Below are 25,760 nucleotides of genomic sequence, written 5' to 3' on the forward strand. Positions count from 1 at the left end.
TTTTATACCACGATAGTTTGTGCAATCTTGTATATCACCCTTATTCTTATATAGAGGCACTAAAGTACTCTTCCTCTACTCATTAGGCATCTTATTTGTCCGCCAAATCTTGTTAAAAAGATTTGTCAACCATTCTAAACCTTTCTCTCTCAAGCATTTCCAAGCCTCGATAGGTATACCATCTAGGCCAACTGCCCTTCTTGATTTCATTTTCTTCAAAGCCTCTGCAATTTCTTTCTTTTGAATCTTGCGCATGAAGTCACGATTCATCTCATGAAAAGGAATGGAGAAGTCTCAAAGATCCTGAGCATGACTTCCATGAAATAGCTTATCAAAATAATCTTTCCATCTCTCCTTAATCTCCTCATCTTTGACTAAAACCCTTTGCGTTTCGTCTTTGATACATCTAACCATACCCAGATCCCTCGATTTCCTATCTCTCATCTTTGCAAGCTTATAAATATCATTGTCGCCCTCTTTGGTATCCAACTTGTCATAAACCTCATTATATACCTTATCCCTCTCGTTTCGAACTACATTTTTAGCTTCCTTCTTTGCTATCATATATTTCTCCAAATTCTCATTATCACAACTCTTAGATTTTTATAACACTCTCTTTTAACCTTAATAGCTAATTTGACATCCTCGTTCCACCATGATGTATCCTTACCTAGCGGTGCACCGCCTTTCGACTCACCCAATACCTCCTTAGCCACCTTTCTCATGCCACCCGCTATCTTATTCCGCATTGATTCTGAATCCTCCTCGAGACACCAATCAGCTTCCTTAACTACCTGCTCTACAAACGTTCCTTGTTTAGCTTCTTTCAGTGCCCACTACTTAATTCCCACCACTTAATTCTAGGATCTATCCTATGTCTATCCCTTTTGCGACATTGTCTAATTCTAAGATCTAAATTTAAGACTCTATGTTGTGTATCTACACTTTCTCCTGGTATAACCATACAATCGATGCAACAACCCCTATCTCTCTTTCTAAGTAAGAAAAAATCTATCTGACTCGTATTAACCTCACTTTTAAATGTTACTAGTTGAGACTCCATCTTCCTAAACCAAGTATTTGCTAAGATCATATCATAGGACAAACCAAAATCTAAAATCCTTTCTCTACTTTCGTTTTTTTCTCCTATACTATAGCTTCCATGGATACTCTCAAATCCATCCCTACTAATGCCTACATGTCTATTAAGGTCACTGCCAATGAAAAGCTTTTCTCCATACGATATCCCTTGTACTACTCCATCTAAATCTTCCCAAAATTGATGCTTAATGAAATCATCTAAACCTACTTGAGGTGCATAAACACTAATACTATTAATAATATTCGTACCTAATACTAATTTAATAAGTAAAATCCTATCACCCTTCCTACGGACCTCAACTACATTATCTATAAACTCACGACTCATAACAATCCCTACTCCATTCCTATTTCTATTTATTCCTGTATACCAAATCTTATATCCCCAATGTTCTATCACTTTTGCTTTCTCACCTACCCATTTGGTCTCTTGTAGACATAAAATATCAATCTTTCTCCTACACATAACATCTACTAACTCTACCAACTTACCAGTTAAAGACCCTATGTTCCAAGTGGCTAACCTAATTTTATGGTCTTGGGCTAACTTTTTTACCCCCACTCGTCCAACAAAGTGACGGAACCCTTGCCTGACCTAGCAACCTTTGCCCATTTATCACTGCCTCCGGGCCTATAAAGTACAGTGCGTCGCTCAGTAGGGAACGCTCCAACGAAATTCTCATATTGGTTCATATTCATAGGGTATGACTAAGTTTTTATGCTGGCTGTCACTGGCCTACCACAACGCTCCTCCTTTATCCGGGCTTGGGATTGGCAGTGTGTAACTAAACAGTTATACACAGGTGGAGTTAAAACTTGGTTAGATATAACTCAAAATTTTTTTTGCTATAGGCAGATGTCACAAAAAAAAAACTGCCGCACTAATAAAAACTGATGGAACAGATTAGGCAGATGCAACTTTCAATGATAGGCTACTAACAAAAGATTAGGCAGATGCAGATGCAGATGCAGTCCAAACTGATAAAATTCATCTTCTGGACAAACAACACGTCCAAACTGATAAAAAAAACTCTCTTAAAAGAAACATCCACAACACAGTTCTTACTGTCCACACGAATTGATCCACCAACTGATATGATCTTAGATCTCAGATCAGACCCCAAAAAAAATTTGACTCCTACACGATCCAGGGCAACCTTGCCTAGATGAGTCTCCATTTTTTTTAAACAAATAAAACTGATCTGGTACATACCACAATTACGCAGAACTTACTCCACCGACCTCTATTCATTTGATCTCTTTCAACTTTTAACAGCACCCTTCGCGACTTTTCGGCATCAACATCAACGATCAGATCTAATCCAGATTTCTGTTACGACACTATATCTATTTTAATGGTGCTTCGACTGATAGAGACCCAACATTAGATCTGATCCTTCCTTGAGAGACGTCCTCTACAAAAAAAACAAGCCTAATCGATGATGTAGAAGGCTAAGGCACCGACCAGATCTGCTCCTGCTGAAGAAGATGGGCTGATGTCAATAGGCTTCAGACGAGAAGGACCTCACCATGCTCTGATACCATGTTGAAGTCGACTCCCATAGAGACGCACAAAAATAACTTATTTGATATTAGGTTTAATCTCTTCTTAAATAGAGATTAACCATCTGCGTCAAATTACAAAAAGACCCACAATATATAAGAGAATAACGAATAAGGGGACAATAATATACAAACCCCAAAAAGCCCTTATAAACACGTCTCAACAATGTTAACATGCATGCATTCATATCCAACTTGCTAAAATCAAACTAAAACATAAGAAGAACTCCATTCATCAGGTTAAGTCCACCATACTTATGTCACACGCAAGTTTACATTCATGGATCTCTTTAAACATATGCCCTCTTATGCAACTAATACATATGCAACATAAATCTAAAATTTCAGATTTTACACATGCTCACGAAATTCTCATGTAGTTGACATTACATTTGGACATTGGTCACGCATCAATAATTAATCACAGGCATGTGAGAAAATATGTTCTAGCATGCACATGGCTAAAACCTTCACAATGGCAAAAATCTGGAGATATGCAAAGGCAACACAAAATACAAGATTTGTTTTTGTAGGCAACACAAGGATTCAACACCCTTAATATTTATTATATTTTTTTTAAAGAGATTTGCACCTAGCCGACCCAGTCGACTGGGGTTCTAAATCAGGCCCAATTGACCTTAGTCATCTGGGTCGGGTTTGGTCAGCCCCAGGCCAGACTGCCTACCAGGCCGGGCTAGCCAAGTCAGCCCAGCCGACCCTGTTGGCTAGGCCTGACAGCCCATACACAGGTTCCTTTTTTATTATATTTTTTTTGGATCCATTAGCTAATCTACCGGTTCTGGTGATGATGTTTTATCTCTTACATTAGCTAATCTACAGGTTAATGATTGTTCATCTATGAAAATCTAGAACCCCTTCACAAGCCATCCATTATTTTAGCTTCCTCAGAGTGAGCTGTGAAGAGTACAACATAACATATTTGAAAGCACTATGTCAACATTTAAAGCTATATCTTAATATGTTTTAGCTGCTAACTATAGGTATTTGACCATACTACATACTTCATACATGTGTTATGCCATAACTCCAGGATGGAGATGCTTTGTTGTTAGGCCATCTTGTCTGTGCCAAAAGGTCTACCATGTATAATGAACCAAAATAACTTTTTAAAACAATATTCAAAGATTAGCATAGCACTAGAACTACATTACTAGGCAAATCTTGAAGCTCTTGAAAAATATTCTGTCAAGCGAACGATACCAAGAAGTTAAAGTCGCAAAGGAATACTATTTCCAAATTTTATACCATTTCCAATCTTTTCCACCTAGTTTGTCTCATCTCCTTAAAATGCATTATATGACTGAAATGAATATATCCAGGTGATGACTTGTTAATTGGATCCATTAACTATTGCATGAGAAACACATCTGTGCTCCTTTTCTCACTCGAGATAAAAAGGGGAACCCATACCTCAAAATTGACGCGGGGGCGAGCGTGCTCTGTTGCGCAAATCTGTAAACAAATAAAGGTGATAATTAACATACAAGAAGTTTTGACCGAGTCAGGGTTGACCCCATGCAGTGGAAGTAGGGGCGACATGTGTGGGCTCAACAACCTGGCGAGCTCAGACCTGACCGACTAACCCGAAGGCTGAGGTTAAGCAAACCCCTACCAGCTATACAACTATACCACTGGGATTCGAGCTTTCCAAGTCTCAACACAAGGTGACGTACACTAACTGCTCCGGGCAGACAAGCAGAACCCCGTTGGTCCTATTGAAAGGGGGGATCAGGCAGGGGCATCGCCCGTGCCTGCTGAAATCGGAGAGGCGATAGGGGGCGAGCCCCTGCCTGCCGAGAACAGAGAGGCGGCAAGGGCGTCGCCCTTGCTTGCCAGGAACTGAAAGGTGGCAGGGGCATCGCCCGCCCCTGCCTGAAAAGTGAGAGGCCGCAGGGGCATCACCTCTGCCTGCCAGAATCCCAAAGGCGGCAGGGGGCGAGCCCCTGCCCGCCAGCAACAGAAAGGGAGAGCGCAGGGAGGGGCTCAGCCTTTCCTCTGCCAATAGGGAGCGCAAGGAGGGGCTCGGCCTTTCCTCTGGCAATAGGGAGCGCAGGAAGGGGCTCGACCCCTCCCCTACCAAGAAGGGAGCACAGGGAGAGAGGGGAGGCACAACAGGGGGCTTTATCCTCCTGCCAGCCTTCCGACAAATGCAGAGAGAGAGAGAGAGAGAGAGAGGCGCGGCAGGGGGCCGCCGGCCTCCCTGCGAACACAGAAAGGGAGAGAAGGGGAAGGCACGACAAGGGTCCGCTAGCCTCCGGTTGGCCCTCCGACAGCTTGAAAAGAGGAAGACAAAGAAGAAGATGTAATAACCGAAAATTTTATGCGAATTTTTATGCAATTAGGTAGGATTTATGTGTTTTGGGCCTAGGATCCGCTTCCCGGATCCATAAGAATCATACCTATGTAAATTAGTATATATATATAATAATAATAAAAATAAAGAAATAAATAAAATTATTTTGGGTTTGAGTCACGGTTGGACCCAAATGGATCCAATATGTGGATCCACCATTCCCTTACGATTCGGATCCATGTGAATTCCTTATTCTTGGCCGACCCGGATCCACGTTAGAGTGAATCCGGCATTGCGGGTCACGGGGCTCGGTCCCGGACCCGACCCTCTATTAATAAAGCACCGATTACAAGAATCGTGCCTAGGGCACGATTCTTGCTAAAAATCAAGAAGGGGGAGGAGGTTACGGAGGTCGTAACCAACTCCCTCCGATTTTCTGGGAAGGGAGGGGGACTTCGGCTCGTTAAAGAGGAGATGGAGGGGGGTGTCACTCTCTCACCTCTCATCTCTCTCCTTCCCTCTGTATCTCGCTCTCTCGAAGCCCTTCATAGCGCCGGAGCACCGACGTTGGAAAGCTTCAACCACACCTACAACGTTCGTCGCCAGCCACCTCCTCCTTCAATCGCTGAAGCAGGTAGGATTCTATGTCTCTTTTTGTAGGTATCGACTAACATCGGTGTGTGATTGGGTCTGTCAAGGGAAGGGAACCTGATCTTTCTCATTTTTTGAGTGTTCCGATGAGATTCTTGGCTACCGGAAAACGCAGGTCTGTGAGTTGTTTTCGGTAGTCGTGATTTTCGATTTGGGGGTTTTCTTGCTTAACCCTAACTTGGAAAATTCCAAATCAAACCGATTTGGGATTTCAGTTGAAGCTTTGGTTAGCCCAGTCGTGGGGTTTCCGATTTCTTGGATTTGATAACCCCAAATTTGGGGATTTCCTATTTGGGAGCCGATAAACCCAGATTTTTGAAGAGGGGAATCCGATTCTTGGTGTTGGGTGACATATTTGAAGGTTCATTCCGTTCCAGTGATTGCTTGTTTCATACACTAAATTCTTACAGTATTGGTACGTGTATTGGGTTGAGTCATTGCGTAAAAAAAAATCCAGAATCAACCATTTCAGAAAGAAATCATGTTTTTATATTAGAATATGCAACACTGATAGGCCAATCATCAAGGAACGCCTGGGTGAGAATCAGGTCAGGTGAAACCCCATCATCAGTTAAGAATTTAGAAGTCTGTCCCAAATTTATTTTGATAGGGACTAAAATTAAAAACCCTTTTAGTACTAGTACATTATGCACTTTTGTTGGACCTGTTGGTCCTCTCTTGTTTGGATTCTGATCTAAGCGTGACTCAGATCCATTCAGACCTGCTGGATTCAGCCCATCGTCTTTTTCCTAAGTCAACAACCCAATGCTGACTCAAATCATAACGATGCCCGAGTCAATTTGCCAATCTATTTTTATTCAATGAGGACCTGATGAGATTCAGGTTGATAAGGGGCCAATCTCAATCAAAACCCATGAGGGGATGCATTTTGGTGATGTCCTGAACAGATTTTGCCCTGTTATAATCCAAAATTTGGAACCAAGTCATGTGAACACCTTCAGAATGAACATAGACTCCTGTAGAACACAGGCTGCTGATGTTGTTTTAATCATCATATATTGTCAATTTTTGGTATTTCATTTCCATGCCTTGTAAATTGCTGATTAGTTTGAGTTAATTTACTACCTTGATAGGTTCTGAAGAGTTGGTGTTAATTGATTTCCTGGTAATGTTAATAGCATGCCTCATTACATGTTGATCAGTTAGTGTTAACTGACCACCATGTTATCTGTTGATCAGTTAACATTGATTTTATACCCTGTTATATCTTGGTTAGCATACCCTGTTATACTTTGACTAACATATCTTGTTATCCTCTGATTAGGTGTCGTCAAACTATATTCACAACACTGTTTTTATTGCAACCGTATGGCCTGCTTTCACCATACTGATTGTTAGTTCACCATTATGATTTACTTTCACACTTCTGAGTCCTTGAATCAGTAGGAATTGAATTTCACTTGATTACAACATCATTGACTATGGGTTTTGTATTATGTTGTACTGTTTCGTTTAACTCTATGTTGGGCTCAGACATATGAGTATGCTGCTAGATTGTATTATGGAAATGCTTATAATACGTAGATACTGCAATTTCAATTTCTAGGCTCGAGTTATGTTCATGTGTGTGGATGTTAACATATGTTATGAATGAAAAGTTTCATGTGCCTACATTTATAGGACATGTTTAGTTATCGTGCATTTATGAATTGGTTTCAAGTACATGAGCATACATGAAATCGATGTGTGTTTGGCATGTACAATCATGCATAAATGTTCTCATATACTTATGAATTATGGATGAATGCATGTGTGTTAAGTGATTACATGAAAGCACTTGCACATGGATGGTGAATACATGCATATGACTGTGGTAACTCATTTACATTGTTAAATTGGTTTGGATGGATGTGCATTTGGAAGTATGTTGACCTCATTGCATATTGTTATGTTTTTTGCATACGATGCATCGATGGTCTAAATGAATCATCAGAGGCCTGGAGAGCCTTGAGCCTTAGTTTGCTCTTTCTTAAATTGTTCAAATGCATTGCAAAAATCACATTCATACCATGGTTTTAATTGTGCTGTTCTATTGTTGTCACGGGTGGTAGACCGTGAAGAGCTACGCATGCAGATTTTCGAGCTTATGGTTGCATGTTGATTTGCAAGCCTATGTTATTAATTTTGCATGTTGATTTGCAAATGTAATTTTATTGCTCTATATTGCACTGTTCGATGTGTTTCCATGGGCTGGAGTCTCGTGATGGTTCTCGCAGGGGTAGATGCGAGTTTTTGCCTTATTTTTGCATACTGAATTGCAAAACTCAATAATTGACTTTTAATAAAAAGATAATGAATAAGAACAATGTAATATACGTTATGAGATATCTCATCTAGAGAATGAGGATCTTAGAGTGCCGGTCTTGGGAGACTGTGAGGATACAAAAACTCTGTGTGCTTTATTTTGTCCCCTGAACCCGATATTGAGGTATCTTCTTTTGACCACGGTTTTAGGTAGAGTCCGCCACTTTACCTGAGGGTAGTGTGTTTGACACAACTGTTGTTTTGGTATTAAGGAAGTGACATATGTAGGCGTGGGGTGTTCCTTGTGTCCCTGACATTAGATGTGAAGGTCTAATATTCCGAAGGTGATTCAGTTGAGGGCTAAGTTCGGAACCCAGTAATAAATTACAAATTGTGTGTTAAGCTACCCTGGGAACCTAACTTGACCTCGGGGATTGTACCCGTTTGGTGTATTCGCGGGCAACAAAAATTAAAGAGAGAAACTTAAATTGTATGCATTTAATAGGGCATGCATATGAAAAAAGAAACTTTAATGAAAGATAATAAAGTGTTCATGCATTGCACATAAATCATGTATATTCATGCTATGCATTAAAACATGCATATGTTATCTGTTCCCTTAATTGTTATATATTTGATGGATGCGTGATGTTTAATTTCTAATGTATGTTAAATGCCCTGTTCTACTTGAATTGTAATTCATGATATTGATTAATATTGTTTTATGCTTAATAGATGCACCATGTATGAATGCTTACCTGAATTATGTAATTGTGATAATTGCATTCCTCTGAATTATTGCATGAATTTGTATCTGTGGTTATGAGATATTTAAATGCTGCTATTGATGTTACCTGCCAGTTAACTTCTGATAAATTGTTGACTGTCGTAGCGTAAATCTTTACTTATTCTTGTATATACTGAAAATCACACATGACACCCACATCACATACTAGATTCATGATATACCTGCATTAAAAGTTACAGATTTCCTACTTAGACAGTTGTGGTCTAATTCCTATAAATTTATCATTTTTCAGGTAATGAATAGAGTTTATGAGCGGCTGCGGGATGAGGTTTCGATCGAGATTTTGGATTTACTGTTCCAGTGATGGTTCGAGAAACTCTGATGTTAATTTTCATTGATATTGAAATGAAATAAATGATTTTGGTTTGCTCTCCACTGTAATGTTCCAAAATGCTTAACCTTATAGAATGACTTGTTTCCGCTGTTTCAAAAAGAAAAAAAAATTCCTCAAAATTTGGGTTAAGATTTCAAGGCCTTACAGAAGACGTACCTGGAGAGAGGGCGGGGTCGACTGTCGTGCGAGGTCGTGATTGCCAGAAATGGGGAACGGGAGGGGTCGGTTGCGATGCTGCCAGAAATCGCAAGGAGCGACAGAGGGGGAGGCGTCGGCGGCGTCGGGGCTTGTCGAAAATCGCAACGAGAGAGAGAGAGATTTTGGATTTACTACAGATTTGTCGCCAGGTCTGATCTTCACACAGAAGGACCAAACTCTGATCAGCAAAGAAGGATGTCGATCTCCTCTGACTATCCGATGAGATGTTGCTCGAATGAAGATGATGCTGGAACTCAGACACCTAAGGTCGCACGCTGCTCTGATACCATGTTGAAGCTTTAATGGAGCACACAGGAACAGAGAGAGAGAGAGAGAGAGAGAGAGAGAGAGAGAGAGAGAGAGAGAGAGAGAGAGAGAGAGAGAGAGAGAGAGAGAGTCACTTCATCATATTAGGGTTTAATCTCTAGTGACTTAGATCTGAAGTCAAATCTCGGAGCAGTTTGGAAATCTATTGAAGATGGATCGTTGTGATTTGGCAAGCTGGAGCAGCGGGTTGATATCTGGGTGTTGAAGTCTTGGCGTTGACGATGTTGCAGTTGGTGGTGATTTAGAGCCTGTCGCATGGTGTGGACCAGATCTGTCTCCATTGCAGGCGTGTTAAAGATGCTGTGATCAGATCTGATCTGTTGTGGTCGTGAGTTGCTGTTGTTAGTATCGTTGTGGTGTTGGCGATCAACAGTCTTTGTGTTGACGTGGGTTCCTGTTCATGTGGGTTGATGTGGTGATGTTAAATCAGATCATATTTAGATATGATATTTGTTTTTGATGTAGTTGAAGTCGTCTACTGCAGACCAATGCCCTGGTTCCCAACTTGATGTGCTTGTGCCTATCAAATATTGATTTGGTGGAGTGTAAGCATCTCAATAGTTTTGCTGAGATCATCCAGAAAGTGGTTTATTTGTCTGCGTCTTCTGGTTGCTGTTGGTTTTATATTGGACTTTGGAACTCTTGGCATGTCTACTGGAGATCGTATTCTTATCTGTCATTTTCTGTCTAAGTTAGATCATATCTATGGTGGTAGCGTGGATGTCGAATAAGTCTGCTAAGTCCGTCATGAACCAGTCGCGTCACGGTCTTGGTATTGTCTAAGGTAGCAATTGCTGAGTAGATCAGTCCTGATTCGTATTATTCAAATATGAAATGGGTCGTGATATTCAGTCTATTATTGTGGATCTCATCTGAGTTTATATCAGATTGACTGTTGTGGTGGAGAGGTTAATCTACCATTGTTAGCTGGAAGTTTTAGCAGTTTCAGGTATGAACCAAACACATCTTTATCGTGTTGGATGTGTGGTATTGATATACATCCTATAGCAATCCTTTGTTGAGGTGGAAGGTTTTGGTCAAGTTCCTTTAAAATTATATTTGAAGTGTGGATCTAAGCAGGCGACAGTCGTGTATCTCATATTTCATTGGTAAAATCCAATCCATATATAGTCGGTTTCATAGTTGGTTGTTGGTGTGCGCATATGATTGTACCTTTTTTTTTCAAGCCCATTACTTTTCCTTATGGATGCAGATTACTCCAATGATTATGTAACTCTTAGCCGGGCTAAATATAACAAGCTCCTTACCTTAGGCTCATCCACATTGAAGTCTTCGGTTGCGAAGGTTGCGTGCTCGGCAGGTGATGGTCTATATGGCCAAGGTGGTAGGCAGATCATTGATTCTGGAGTATCCAGACACTTGTGCGGAAATTCAAGTAACTTTTTAAGTTTAAATCCTGTGACTGATCAAAAAGGGGTAGTTCTTGCTGATGACAGCTCTTCCCTAATTGTAGGGCAGGGAAACATGTCTATTTCCTCTACTCTTCAATTATCACATGTTCTTCATGCTCCTTTGTTTCCACAAAATTTATTATCTGTCAGTCGAATGACAAAAGAGTTGAATTGTAGAGTGATTTTTGATCCTATGGGGTGCACTTTTCAGGACTTGCTGACGGCGGGAAGGATTGGTGGCGGCTATGAGGAAGGTGGTCTGTATTATCTACATCAACCATAGGTTTCAGCTTATTCTGTTGTTACATCATCCTCAAGTCTTCTATTGTGGCATCATCGACTGGGTCACCTTCCAGTGACAAAACTTCGTCTTGTCATTCCTTATATACCTCCTTCAATTTCCTTTCAGTGTGACACATGTCAATTGAGAAAACATTGTCGTAGCTCTTTTCCCTACAATCAGAGTCCGTCAAGTCAAGGATTATTTGATCTTCTTTATGTCGATGTGTGGGGTTCGAGTAGGATTCCTAATAGGACTCAGTGTCGTTATTATCTACTTATTGTGGATGACTTCTCAAGGTTATCGTGGGTGTTCCTGTTAAAAGATCGATCTCATGGTCCTGTCATTCTTAAATTTTTAATTGCTGAGATAAAAACTCAATTTGACGTATGTGTTAAAAGTGTTCGCACTGATAATGCTCTTGAGTTCAAATCCAAAGACTTGCTTCAATTCTATTCTGCTAATGAGATTCAACCTCAATTTACATGTCCCCATACCTCCTAGCAAAATGGTGTGGCTGAGAGGAAACATAGACAAATCCTCAATGTTGCTCGGTGCCTTATGATTCAATCCAATATGCCTGCTTCATACTGGGGCGATGCGGTTTTGATTGCCAGCTTTCTTATAAATCGCATGCCTTCAAGCTCTGTAGAAGACCATATCCCAATTCAAATTCTCCATCCGGAGGCTCCTCTCTTCCTTATCCCCCCTAAAGTTTTTGGATGTGTGTGTTTTGTGCATAAGCTGGGTCCTGATCGAGATAAACTTGCTGCGCAGTCTATTAAATGCATTTTCCTTGGGTATCCTAAGAACCAAAAAGGATATCGTTGCTACGACCCTATATCTCATAAAGAGTATGTCAGTGCGGACGTTACCTTCTTTGAGTCTATTCCTTATTTTTCGAGTACTACTCCAATATTACAAGAGAGCCTTGGTGATATCCTTCCTCTATCGATTCCTCCCTTTTCGTTAGAGTCGCTTCCTCCTCAGTCCTTGGCTCCATCGTCTGGTGTGTCTCGCTACCAAAACCCTCCCATAGTATACACTCACAGGGGGTACACCTACCTCCATGCCACCATTATCTCCTCCTGAGGTAAGTATTTCTGAGTATACTGCCGTCTCTGCTTTTGATGATGATCTTCTTATTGCTCTGCGCAAGGGAAAGAGACAATGCACTCTTCATCCCATCTCGCAATTTGTTTCAGAAGTTAATCTTGGGGCATCTATGAAGAATTTTATTTCAGCTCTGTCTGCCTCCTCTGTTCCGCTTCATCACAGTCAAGCTCTATTCGACTCCAACTGGATGCAGGCTATGCGTGATGAGATGGCTGCCTTATGGTCTCGAGACTCTTCGGACTTGGTTGATCCTCCCACTGATGCAGATATTGTAGGCTGCAAATGGGTATATAGCATTAGATATAACTCAGATGGGTCAATTGAACGGTACAAAGCCCAGTTGGTTGCAAAAGGCTATACTCAGACTTATGGTGTTGACTTTTTTGAAACTTTTTCCTCAGTTGCTCGTCTTGGCACTATTCGTCTCGTTCTTTCTGTTGCTGTGCACCATGGATGGCCCCTGTTTCAGTTGGATGTCAAGAATGCCTTTTTGTATGGGGATTTGCATGAAACTGTCTACATGCAACAATCTCCAGGCTTCGAGGTTCAGGGGGAGTGTCAGAAGGTGTGCAAGTTGAAGAAAGCTATTTATGGCCTAAAGTAGAGCCCTCAGGCATGATTTCACAAATTATTTGAGGTAATGTCGAGTTTTGGATTTGTCAGATCAGCTTCAGATCACTCCTTGTTTATCAAGAAAACCAACGCTGGAATTGTTGTTATGGTGGTATATGTCGATGACATCATATTAACAGGGAGCAATGCCCAAGATATTTCTGCAACAAAAGATCATCTTCAGAAACACTTTGTTACTAAAGATCTTGGTCACCTTCGATATTTTCTGGGTATTGAGGTTCAAGAAACAAAGAGGGCTTAATGTTGTCTCAATGAAAGTATGTGTTGGATTTATTAAAAGAGACTGGAATGCTAGGAGCTAAGCCAGCTAACATTCCAATGGATCCCAAAACTCACATGTTCGATGAGAAGTCTGACTATGTGGATAGTGCCAACTTTAGATCCTTGCTGGGTAAGTTGTTATATGTGACCTTTACTAGATCTGACATTTCATTAGCCGTGAGTAAAATCAGTCAGTTCATGGACAAACCTACAAAAGTTCACTGGGATGCAGCTATGATGGTTCTTCGGTACTTAAAGTCAACTCCTGGTAACATAAGGAAATCAACATCTGGATTTTGTGTGTTTGTGGGAGGAAATCTTGTTACCTTGAGGAGTAAGAAACAAACCGTTGTAGGCAGGTCGAGTGCTGAATCTGAATACCGAGCGATGACCCAGACCGCAACTGAGATTATGTGGGTAAAATCAGTTTTGACCGAGCTTCAGGAGAAAGTATCCCTACCTATGTTGATGATGTGTGACAATAGGGCTGCTACATACATTGCCAACAACCTAGTGTTTCATGAAATGACTAAACATATTGAAGTTAACTGTCACTATGTTCGCAACTTGGTTCAGGATGGGTATACCTGCACTGATCATGTATCTTCCGAAGATCAAGTAGCTGATGTCCTATGTCACATGGGTGCGGGTGCGGGGATTCGGCACTTCCAAAAAACCCGGGTGCGGGGTGCGGCATGGGCAAAAATGTGTATATATATATATATATATATATATATATATATATATATATATATATATATATATATATATATATATATATATATATATATATATATATATATATATATATATATATATATAGAAGGGGGTCCGGGGGTTTCCCCGGCACGGGTCGGGGGTCCAGTTTTTTTGCTGGTGTGTTTGTTTGAAGACTTGTTACCCACGTTCTGCTTGTTGTGTACTTTGGCACAACAGGACAAAATTGATGAACCGAAAGGATTGGCAATCTGATCGACGTAGCCTGCTGCGTTCTGCTGGTTGTCATGATTCAATCATGTCTGAAACTCCCTGGTCTTCACGAAAAAAAATATAAACGAAAGGTTTGATGTGGTTTGTTGGAGAGAGAGTCTTCACGAGGCCTACGACTCCACTGCCACGCCACTGCCTAGGGTTCTTCAAATTTCATTTTATATATAGTTGCACACAGATGTCAGCTAAAAGAAATTTATTGGATTTGACATGTGGAAAAGAAAGGTCTACACAAAGCTACGGCTAGAGCACCCATCTCGTCAAGAGAAAAGTGAATACTAATAGCCACAAAGGCTACCACCACCATTATCATTTATTATGGAGAGAGAAAATCCTTGACGAAGAAGGATTTGGATGGTTGAAGGATAAAGACTTCAAAAGGCTCTTGAATTTTGGTTTTAATTTTTGAGGAAGATGGACCATCATTTCCAAGTTAATAGTATGTTTTCCAACGCTGCGAATTAATTGTTTGGAGGCAGGAATAGCATGGGATGCCAACAAAGCTCGTCAGATGTTGTGGACACAAGTGCCCCTTTATAAAACAAGAGCAGCAGCAAGCAACTGTCATCAGATTTTTTTTAAATTCTGCAGCCCATTGAATAAGGAGATTTAAAAAAAAAATCCAAAAAATGGACCGAAATGACCCTGGGTGTGGTCAACGCACCCAGGATCGGGTTGACCGCACCTGGTGCCGCACCTGCACCCGCGTTGAGTCGCGTCGACGCGGGTGCGGCACCCTACTAGCCGAATCCCTGTGACATAGCTGATGTCTTTACCAAAGCTCTGGCGAGGCCGAGTTTCTCTCACTGTTGTGACAAGCTGAGCATGATTGATATCTATGCTCCAGCTTGAGGGGGAGTGTTGAGACATGCCTATAAGGGAATTTTGGGTTTACGTATTATTATATATTGTGTGGGGGTTATTTTGTAATTTGGTGCTCACGTTTAATCTCTATTTAAGTAGAGATTAAACCCTAATATGATGAAGTGACTTTCCCTCTCTCTCGGTTTCTCTCTCTCTCTCTCTCTCGGTTCCTGTGTGCTCCATTAAATTTTCAACAATAATATATGCACCAGACAGAAGAAAAGAAAAAAAAGGCACTTCTTCTGTATATGTGGAAAACATGGCATTTTTAAGATGGGTATGAATAATTTTTGTGATGTGGCTGTATCTTTGCATTCTCTTTTGTTTTAATAGTATTGTATGCACTTGATTTCTAAGAAAGACATTATGTGATAATGGAAAGTATTTGATTTCTAAGAAGGAAATTATGTGATATGGAAAGTACCTGAGGAAAGCCCTGCTAGAGATTTAAAGGTATAGAAAGTAGCAGGGGATGGGAGCATTGTTTGATGATATGTTGATGGATTGGTAAAGTCAAAATTTTCTGAATAATTGTACTGATTGTTCTCTGTCACATGGACAGAATACCAAGCAAACCCTATGGAACTATGCAAAATCTCAGCGGTTAGGGGGAACAATTCTCCTAACCCTGCATCCATTCGTAGTGTTCTTACCTAGCTAACGGCAAAAGCAGAACTACAAATTCTGGGGTTACTGATTCTAGCAAACTGGCATCACTGGGGCCTAATTTTAGCTGCTTTTGGTTGTCCATGCATTGAATGCTGATGTGTTTCAGCATCGAACCTCACAGGTTCAGGGGTTGCAGAAAAGAGGAAATTTTTACTATGGCAACCCCAATTTTCTGGACAAGTAGCCATGTGCCCTGACCTTTTTCCATTTGCTTCTGTTCTCCACCTATTTGGATGAGAGAAGTCACCAAATTTATTTGCTGATACAAAGTTTAAATTTGTTATATGGAAATTATTCTGGAAACATTGGGAAATTGATTTCCCTTTGGAATAATTTTCAGTTTCCCTATTTCTCTTGAAATAAAACGTGCTTCAAGTTAAACAAGAAGTTGTTGGTTGCAAAGTTACACAACTTCTTGTCTTCTTAATTGCATGAACTGCCAAAAAGAGATGCTGCGTTGCTTATATCTTCACAAGCATAAAAAAACTTTCCTCAGGGTTTTTATTATGTGATACCTATGAGGTGGGGACCTCTGGAAAGTACAACAACAACAACAACTACGCCTTCATCCCAAAACAATTGGGGTCAGCGATATGAACCAAAAAAGAAATTCATTTTGGGTCTTCCACATGAATCCTTTTCCTCCAATCATTTCTATCCAACGCCATGTCCTCGGTGAGGTTCAAAGCATTCATATCCTTTCCTATCATCTCCATCCAAGTCTTCCTAGGCCTACCCCGACCTCTTTTAACTAATATATTTTCCCATTTCTCCAACCTTCTAACTGGAGCATCATTAGGCCTTCGCCGAATATGTCCAAACCACCGTAAACGATTCTCTCGCATCTTATTTTCAATGGGTGCAACACCTACCTTCTTACGTATCTCTTCGTTCCGAATCTTATCTTTTATTGTATTTCCACACATCCATCTAAGCATCCGCATCTCAGCTACACTCATTTTTTGAATATGATGTCTCTTGGCAGCCCAACATTCCGTACCATATAGTAAAGCGGGTCTAATAGTTGTCCTATAAAACTTTCCCTTCAACCGCAATGGCATTCTACGATCGCACAGCACTCCAGTTGCACTTTTCCATTTCATCCACCCAACCTTTATCCTATGATTTACATCTCCATCAATTTCTCCATACTTTTGAATGATGGATCCCAAATATTTGAAATAATCATTCACCGGTATATCTTGCTCACCAAGCTTCACTACACTCCCATCACTACTTCGTTGCTTACTAAACCGACATTCCATATATTCAGTCTTACTCTTACTCAACTTAAAACCTCTAGCTTCCAATGTCTGTCTCCATAATTCTAACTTAGCATTAACCCCAGCTCTAGACTCATCAATCAAAACAATATCATCAGCAAACAACATACACCACGGTACATTTTCTTGAATTGATCTCGTAAGCTCATCCATCACTATCGCAAATAGGAAAGGGCTTAAAGCAGATCCTTGATGTAACCCAACCGTTATCGGAAAATTGGTTGTCACCCCTCTACAAGTGCGGACATTGGTTACTACTCCTTCATACATATCTTTAATTATACTAATGTACTTGAGAGAAACACCTTTCTTCATCATTGTCCACCAGAGAACGTCCCTAGGTACTCTATCGTATGCCTTCTCTAAATCAATAAAAACCATATGCAAATCTTTGTTCCTCTCTCTATATCTTTCAATAAGTTGTCTAAGAAGATGTATAGCTTCCATAGTTGATCTTCCAGGCATAAAACCAAATTGATTCTCCGATATCATGACAACCTTCCTCAACCTAGACTCAATCACCCTCTCCCAAAGTTTCATAGTATGACTCATGAGTTTTATACCACGATAGTTTGTGCAATCTTGTATATCACCCTTATTCTTATATAAAGGCACCAAAGTACTCTTCCTCCACTCATTAGGCATCTTATTTGTTCGCCAAATCAAGTTAAAAAGATTTGTCAACCATTCTAAACCTTTCTCTCCCAAGCATTTCCAAGCCTCGATAGGTATACCATCTGGGCCAACTGCCCTTCTTGATTTCATTTTCTTCAAAGCCTCTGCAATTTCTTTCTTTTGAATCTTGCGCATGAAGTCACGATTTATCTCATGAAAAGGAATGGAGAAGTCTCCAAGATCTGTTTGAAAATTATGATGAGTGTGAATGTGATGAGGTCTAACTCTGTCCAGTGCAAGCCCCATTTTTTAACTGTTAAGGACGTTAAAAAAGTTTGATGCCATTTTTATCAGTCATAAATACCCGGACTCATGTAGGACAACTTGTGCTTTATCAAAACAGTAGCGATAGGTTTGCCTACAATTAGAATTTTCTTCAGATTCTGTGTTACTCCATGGCTAGTACATAGACTTCAGCTTTTGATAACTGTTCTGCTTGATTATATGTTAATCTTATTCATGGATGTTCCAGACACAGGAAATAAACAGGCTAAATGGGGTATACAAAAGGTTGCTGGCAAATTCTGGTGTCACATTATTAGAAGGCAAGGGGAAGGTAGTAAATCCTCATCGAGTTGAGGTGACTCAAAATGATGGCACCAAGAACATATACTCAGCAAAGCATATCTTGATTGCAACTGGCAGTCGGGCAACTCGTGTACCTATTCCAGGGCAGGTATTTTATATTTTTTGTTCAGATATTTAATTTATGGTTCAATATACATTAACTACCTGGTACATTTCAGTCTTGACCATTGGTATGCAAAGCAATATTTTAATTTTTTCAGACCAATTATATGATTCAGCAAGATCTGTGTATCTGGGTGCATGCACGCGCATGTGTGTGCTTTGTGGAATCACAGGAAAAGTGAATGGACAGATGAAAAATAAAATAATTGAAATTTAAGAGAAGGCACTTTAGAGTTTAGGAGAATAAAAAAGTTTTGGTCTCAGCATCTGCAAGTGCCCAACATGGGTACGACACTTATGAAGAAAATTTCTGTAATGTAAGGTTCACCTTTGTTACCTTGCAAAACCTGTTAAAGTTTCATTTGATATACATTTAGATACAGGTTTAGCTGGAGGTGGATTTTCCCCATTTTCCCTTTGCATGCAATAGCTTGGGGTTGGCTTTATTTGAATGAGGCCACCTACCTTGGCTTTTCTTGATTTTGCTACTTGTCTGCACTTGTTTGTTACCACACTTTTGTTTGAATCCTTAAGCTGGTGCACATTTGTTAAAATGTATGCATATATAGTTATATATATACATATTTGTATATATAACTATATTTATTATTGTTTCTTGTATTGGCGGGCATTTTGGTAATTTTACCTTTTGTAATAGGGACTGTCCACTAGGGACAGTTTAGTCTTTTCTATATTTATTTTTTATTTTCCTTTTTTGTGTCCTTTTTTACATTGTGTAAGGGCATAATGGTCACATGACCATAGAGCCGTTGGGAGCTCCCAACTATTCTTGTGAGCTCCCCAAGGCCTCTCTTTGTATATAAATAGGGGGTTCTCCCCTCTCTTGCATTTAATGCTTCTCTTAAGCATTTGTGTTCAATAAAGACTATATTTTTTACATTCTTGTGTTCTTTTGGCTCTTTTGAGTAGTGTATTTGCACTTTGTGCTTGTGTAGTGCCCTAGTGCCTTTGTATTGTCCTTATTGGACTTGTAATAGTGCTTGTGCACTTTGTATTTATTTTTCTGCATACTTCATTACACACATTTGCCCCTACTTTGATCTCGTCATGCACTGATTCTGTGGATTATTCATTGGTCTTTTTGGTTGCTTAGTTTGAGGGAAAGCATGCTTGCTAGGAACAGTATTTCAAGAGTAGGGGAGTTTTGTGTGAAGCTAACTTGTCTATCTGAGGTTGGAAATGGAATCTTAGAATAGCAAAACTTAATCATGCACTCGAGTTATTTACGTTTAACCCATTTTACTAGCACAGGTGAGATAATCTGTTGCTTTGGGTGGACGAACTTATGATTTTCCATGCATTCTTAGTGCTTGGTTACAAATCCAGAAATTTAATTTTCTGGTTTCATATTTATACATGTTTTTAGAACCTCAATCTTTTTAGTCCTAAATAATTACTGTTTCGATGTACTTCAACATCTGGAAATACTATCCAGATTTTCATTTTGCTCATGTTTGGTTGGTTATTCGGAATTCTTGATTTTGCTTGTGACTGCCAAAAAATTATAATATCACATGACCAAGCCATTCAAGAACAAAATTTACTAGGTTGTAACATAAAAAGCTACCTGAAACCACAATTAACAATTTTATAGGGATCAAGCAAGATTCAATGCTCTAAGCAACCTGTTGAATCTTTTTGCTTGAGTTGTCCATAATCTGTTCGAAATTTCGATACAAGGGAAATGAAACAGTAAACAATAAAATGAATGGTCAAAATGAATGAAAAGAAAAATTACATGTTAATTCGTGAGATGACAATTAGCATCTCTTCCAGACATTACAACAAACAGGTGGGCACAAGCTCCCATTACTCATGTTACAAAATGAAGAATTATCATGTTTAAAAAAAAAAGACACCATTTGGTTTAGGAGGAAGAGGAGGAGGTCCTGATTTGTTGATTCTCGAGGGGTACCCATCACAGGTGGCTGAGAGAGAGAGAGAGAGAGAGAGAGAGAGAGAGAGAGAGAGAGAGAGAGAGAGAGAGAGAGAGAGAGAGAGAGAGAGAGAGAGAGGGTTGGGGGCGCGTAACATGGTGGGTTGGGGAGTTGCCCACATTTTTGGATATTCTATTTCTAATTTTTTTTCACTGTTTATGTAAATTCAAATCTTCATTGGATTTAGATATTTCAGGTTTTTATAAATAATCCATTTTTAATTATCTGATTTTGATATCCAAAGTTCCAAACACTGAAAACAAATATCTAAGTTTTTATTTTTCTAATATCTAGTTTATCTAGATGATTGGGTCTAATGAAAGAGGCCCTTATTGTTTCTAAATTATAAAACGTTCCATTATTTTTTGTGATGCTTATGTCAAAGCTCTGAATTCCTATTCAACATAACTTTTGAAAGTTTAGGACTTCGGATGTAATTAAGAATTATATTTCTTGAAATAAGTTTGTCATAAATATTTTTCTGCTTTACACGCCAGAAATTCTTTACCATGTTCATGTATATGCTCTCTTATTTATAAAATTGTGATTTCCTTATGCTGTGGTTCAATAAAATATCTTTTGAGATCATGCGACATACTTTTTCATCGTTGCCTTATCCTTTTCTTCTGCTCATACTATTGTTTTGTTTTGCAGGAGTTGGCTATTACTTCTGACGAGGCATTGAGCTTGGATGAATTTCCCAAACATGCGGTTATCCTTGGTGCAGGGTATATTATATTTTGTTAAAATTCACTTACATATGATTGTGGAAATTGTTAGAACAGAGCTTGACAAGTCACTTTATGTTATATAGGTATATAGCTGTTGAATTTGCTTCTATATGGAGAGGAATGGGAGCTACAGTGGATCTATTTTATAGAAAAGAACTCCCATTGAGGTTGTGATAATTCTTTGGATCATATTATTTTCTATCTTGATCTTCTTGTTATTCTTTATATTAATCTTTCAGTGTTTCCGATACATCCTGCACATGCCAATCAAAATATTTTGAAAGAATGTTTCTATGATGTGGATGTTAGTAGTGAGTGCCCACACATCCTATGCTTAAATTTGAATTCTGAAAGAATGATCTCATGGTATAGATTCTGGAGCTGAAGGAATAAGTTATGGTTTCTTATATATGGAAAATATCTGAAGTGACAGATCATTTTTTCTTTATTAACATAAAGTACTATTTTCCTATGACAGTGCTTCTTTTGAATGGTTATCATGATTATAATCGGCTAAGGGTACACAGTTATGAATAGTTGGTACATCTTCTCGCTGTTTAACAATCTCAGCATGACACATGGTGCATGAGAATTGAATTATTTGATACTCAGTGAAACACTAAATGTTCTGAAAGTTGGAGCAAATCTTACATGAATCAAATTAGGCATGAAATTTCCTAAATATTATAAAAGCAGCAGTTGGGGTAATAGGTGTTGAAAATTAGATGCTTTATTACTTTCTAAATTGAAATCCTTGCCATGTTTTTTGACAATGTCATTAAGAATTTGTTTGCCCTTCTTTACATAGCTTTCCAAAATTTCTTACATACATGGCATCTTGTAATTTTTCAAAAACTCTTGAGTTACCATCTCTCTCTCACAGGATGTAAATGGTTTGGATTCAGATCGGATGTGACCAATAGTACTAATCGGATGTAGGCTAAATGGTTTGAATTCGGATGGTGAAAGCTCATACCAAATCCACTTTTTTACATGTAAACGGATTTGGATATCCGTCAAACTCGGCTATTTGTCGGATTTGGTAGTAAAAAATCAAAACCATATCCGCATCCAATTATAATCGAATATGGTTTTGGCTTACCAAATGCAACTAAACAAAATCGAATTTGGTCCGATATTGGATAAAATTTGATTGATTGACATCTCTCTCTCTTAATAGTAAACCGATGAGAATCTTTCTTTCTTTCTTTTTATCTCTCTCTCCCTTAAAATATGTCCCTAAGGGCACGTTCGGGAGAAAGAAAAATTCTCATAGGAAAAGAAAGGTTTGCCTATGAGAAGTTTTGATATAACTTTTCCAAATAAAACAATTTCGCTTGTTTGTGTAACGACCCCAACTTATCCTCGTAAAAAGTGGATTTTTTCTTAAAAACAATTATGGAAACCAAACACAAGGATCCAGGGTCTCACAGATTTAATATATACCAAACCATATCTAGACAACGCATTGAATCAACGAAGAATAATCAACTTTACTAATCAATGAATAGTATCAAATAAATGAATGTCAAGTAAGCTGAAAAAGAAAATCGTCTATGTCAAAGAGCCACTCTGTCAAGAACACAAAACATGTCACGCAAGACTCGCAGTATCCATATAGCAAGTCATCTCATCATTGTGTACCCAGTCCTATAAAACAATTTTGAAAACGGGTAAGAACCAAAGTTCTTTTTATGAATTCCTCTAAAAATTCAAACAATATGGAAATAGCATAAACAAAATTCATGCATAATTTCAAAGTAATATAAAAATAACAATTTTCATAATCAACTTACTATTCAAGCATTTTCATGCAATAACAAATATCATGCAAAACAGAATAAGCATGAATGCATGAACTAATGCAGAATAATAAATATGCATGAATAACTTATTAAGTTATTAGCAGAGTTGCTTTTGTATGCATGTCCTTATTAAATGCATAATTTTAATTTTCACTTTTCCTTAAACCCGCAGATACTGAAAATGGGCACAATATTCTCGAAGTCTAAGTTAGGTTATTAGTTATAGCTTAACACACAATTTGTATTTTATTACTGTGTTCTACACTTGTTTTTCGACCGATATCAGAGATCTTCACCATCCATCGAAAACATTAGGAATCCTCACCTGATGTCGAGACATCAATGAAACTATTGATTCCACTTTCTTGGTATATCTGTAACGACCCCAACTCCTACCTTTGAAAAATGCGGAATATTTTTTTTTTCTAAGAGTCGCGGAAAAACTTCCCAGAGACCTGGGGTCCCTACAGTTCCAATTTCAGTTGGATAACCACACACCACAAAGCAACTCACATTTATCAATCATAACCAATCCACTGAATTCTTTTATTAATGAATCAATAAGAGTAATATGTTCCATGTCAAAAGTGAAATATCAAATTGCAGGAAATCAGAAGAACTAAAAGAAAAATAACAGTAGAGCCACTCTGTCCGTAAGTGAAGCCGTCTGAAACAAATGTGACCCTCGTATCCCTCAGAAGCGAGTCGACATCACTACTCACCTGTGCTTGGGAAAAACCAATAAAATAAGAGGGTCAGAAATCCGAAGAATTCTGCGTACAGGTTTCCCTAATGAATCAAATAAGAAAAAAAGCATAAATAAGATTCATGTAATATTTTGAGGAATACGATTATAATCAATTCCTACGTCAATTAACCATTCATGCATAATTAAACATTTAACAGGAGGGAACACGAAATATGTAACATTGATCACAACTTAATCAATAAGGCAATTAAATGCAAAAGAGCTCAACATCATACAATGATCAAAATATAACAACCAAGTGAACAGGTAAACATGCATGAACTAATGCATAGCAAGAATATGCATGATTTATGTGCAATGCATGAACCGTTTATTATCTTCCATTTAAGTTTTCCTCTTTCCATATGCATGTCCTATTAAATGCACACAATCCTTAAGTTCCTCTTTTTAATTTATCATTGCCCGCGGATACACCAAACGGGTACCATCCCCGAGGTCAAGTAGGGTTCTCGAGGTAGCTTCACACACAATTTGTATTTTATTACCGGGTTCCAAACTCAGCCCTCGACCGATATAAGGAAACAACACCATCAATCGGAACCTTGGAAAACAACATCCAAAGTCGGGGACACTAGGGAAAACAACATCCACTGGCGCCACTTTCTTGTTATACCAAACAAACTCACAGCTGTGACTAACACACCACTCCCGGGTAAAGTGGCAGATTCTCCCTAAAACCGTGGCCAGGAGAAGAACCTCAATATCGGGTTCAGGGGCAACAAAACGCACACGGAGTTTTTGTATCCTCACGGTTTCCCCTAAACCGCAATATCCAAGATTCCCACGCTAAAGCAGGGACTTCCAGGAGCAAGTGCATTACACTGTTCTTTATTTCCTTTTATGTGGTTATTAATTCATTTCTTTTACTTTTGCGAATTTACATGCATAATTAATAACATAAGCTTGCACATCAACATGCTAAGCTTTTCACGGGACCACAACCCGTGACAACATAGAACAGTGCGGTAAAACAACAATATCACATTTGATTTGTTGCAATGCATCAAAAACAATTAAAACGGAGAACAACTAGTTCTTGAGGCTCACCCAGCCCCTGATGATCCAATTTATCATCGATGCACCCCATGCAAAAACCATGAATAGCATACCACAAAGCTTCACTTTTGAATGTTTCACAATGTACCTTTATGCATGCCAATTAAAAATGCGCACTAAACAATGATAAGCATATGCATCTATGTCACATGGGTGCGGGTGCGACACAATTTTAAATTTTTTGGACACGGGGACTCGGCAAAAAAAAAATATATATATATATATATAATTTTATTTTATTTTTAAAATGCCACAGGTGTCTGTGCAGTCACAGACTGTGACTGTGACTGTGCACAGGCACAACACTGTGCACAGTCACAGACTGTGCACTGTGCACAGTCTGTGACTGTGCACACTGCAAAGACTGCACAGTCACAGTGCCTTTTTTATATATATTTTTTTAAATAAAAAATATAAAAAATTAGTTTTTTAGGGACATTTTTGGACTCGGTCAAAGTTGACCGAGTCCAAAATGTGGACGGACTCGGCCTGGACTCGTTGACCGAGTCCGACTCGGCATTGACCGAGTCCGGGCCGAGTCTGAAGCCGCACCCGAGTCCGCACCCGTGTCGGGGCGTGTCGACTCGGGTGCGGCACCTCCTTAGCCGAGTCCGTGTGACATAGATATGCATGCATATGAATTCGCAGTCTCATATTTATTGCCTGTGTCCCTCGGATTTGCATATTCATGTCAACGACATGATTTCATTGAGTATTTGTATGCATGCTTTCCCTGCAATACATACGTACAACGGCTATGTGCACACTCATACCACCACTCGCATGTAGACATACTTCAATTCCATGTAGACTCATGCATGAGAAAACAGCCAAGTGTTATCATTAGTAACGCAGCATAAGCTATCCTACGTATCTTGATCACAATGTAAATGGGCATGAACAAAATACATAAACATAAATCAAGGTAGATTTGGTGTCCTAAGATTTCTTTTTATTATGATAAAAATGCACAACCCTTGCACCAAATAGATAGCATTAGAAGTGGA

The 25,760-nt window shown here is 39.1% G+C and overlaps 1 protein-coding gene across 3 annotated transcripts in view; it reads left to right on the forward strand.

Moving 5' to 3' along the window:
• LOC149845434 (glutathione reductase, cytosolic-like) overlaps positions 1-25,760 on the forward strand; it is a 63,144-nt gene that overhangs the window by 16,898 nt on the left and 20,486 nt on the right. For all 3 annotated transcript variants that reach the window (XM_089995748.1, XM_089995750.1, XM_089995749.1), the window contains exons 6-8: positions 18,217-18,420; positions 21,047-21,120; positions 21,207-21,290. In XM_089995748.1, the coding sequence (XP_089851874.1) occupies positions 18,217-18,420; positions 21,047-21,120; positions 21,207-21,290 (362 nt within the window). The remainder of the gene's footprint in view (positions 1-18,216; positions 18,421-21,046; positions 21,121-21,206; positions 21,291-25,760) is intronic.

Source organism: Nuphar pumila, chromosome 2, assembly GCF_984573655.1.
Source record: "Nuphar pumila chromosome 2, dmNupPumi1.hap1.1, whole genome shotgun sequence".
Lineage (NCBI taxonomy): Eukaryota > Viridiplantae > Streptophyta > Magnoliopsida > Nymphaeales > Nymphaeaceae > Nuphar > Nuphar pumila.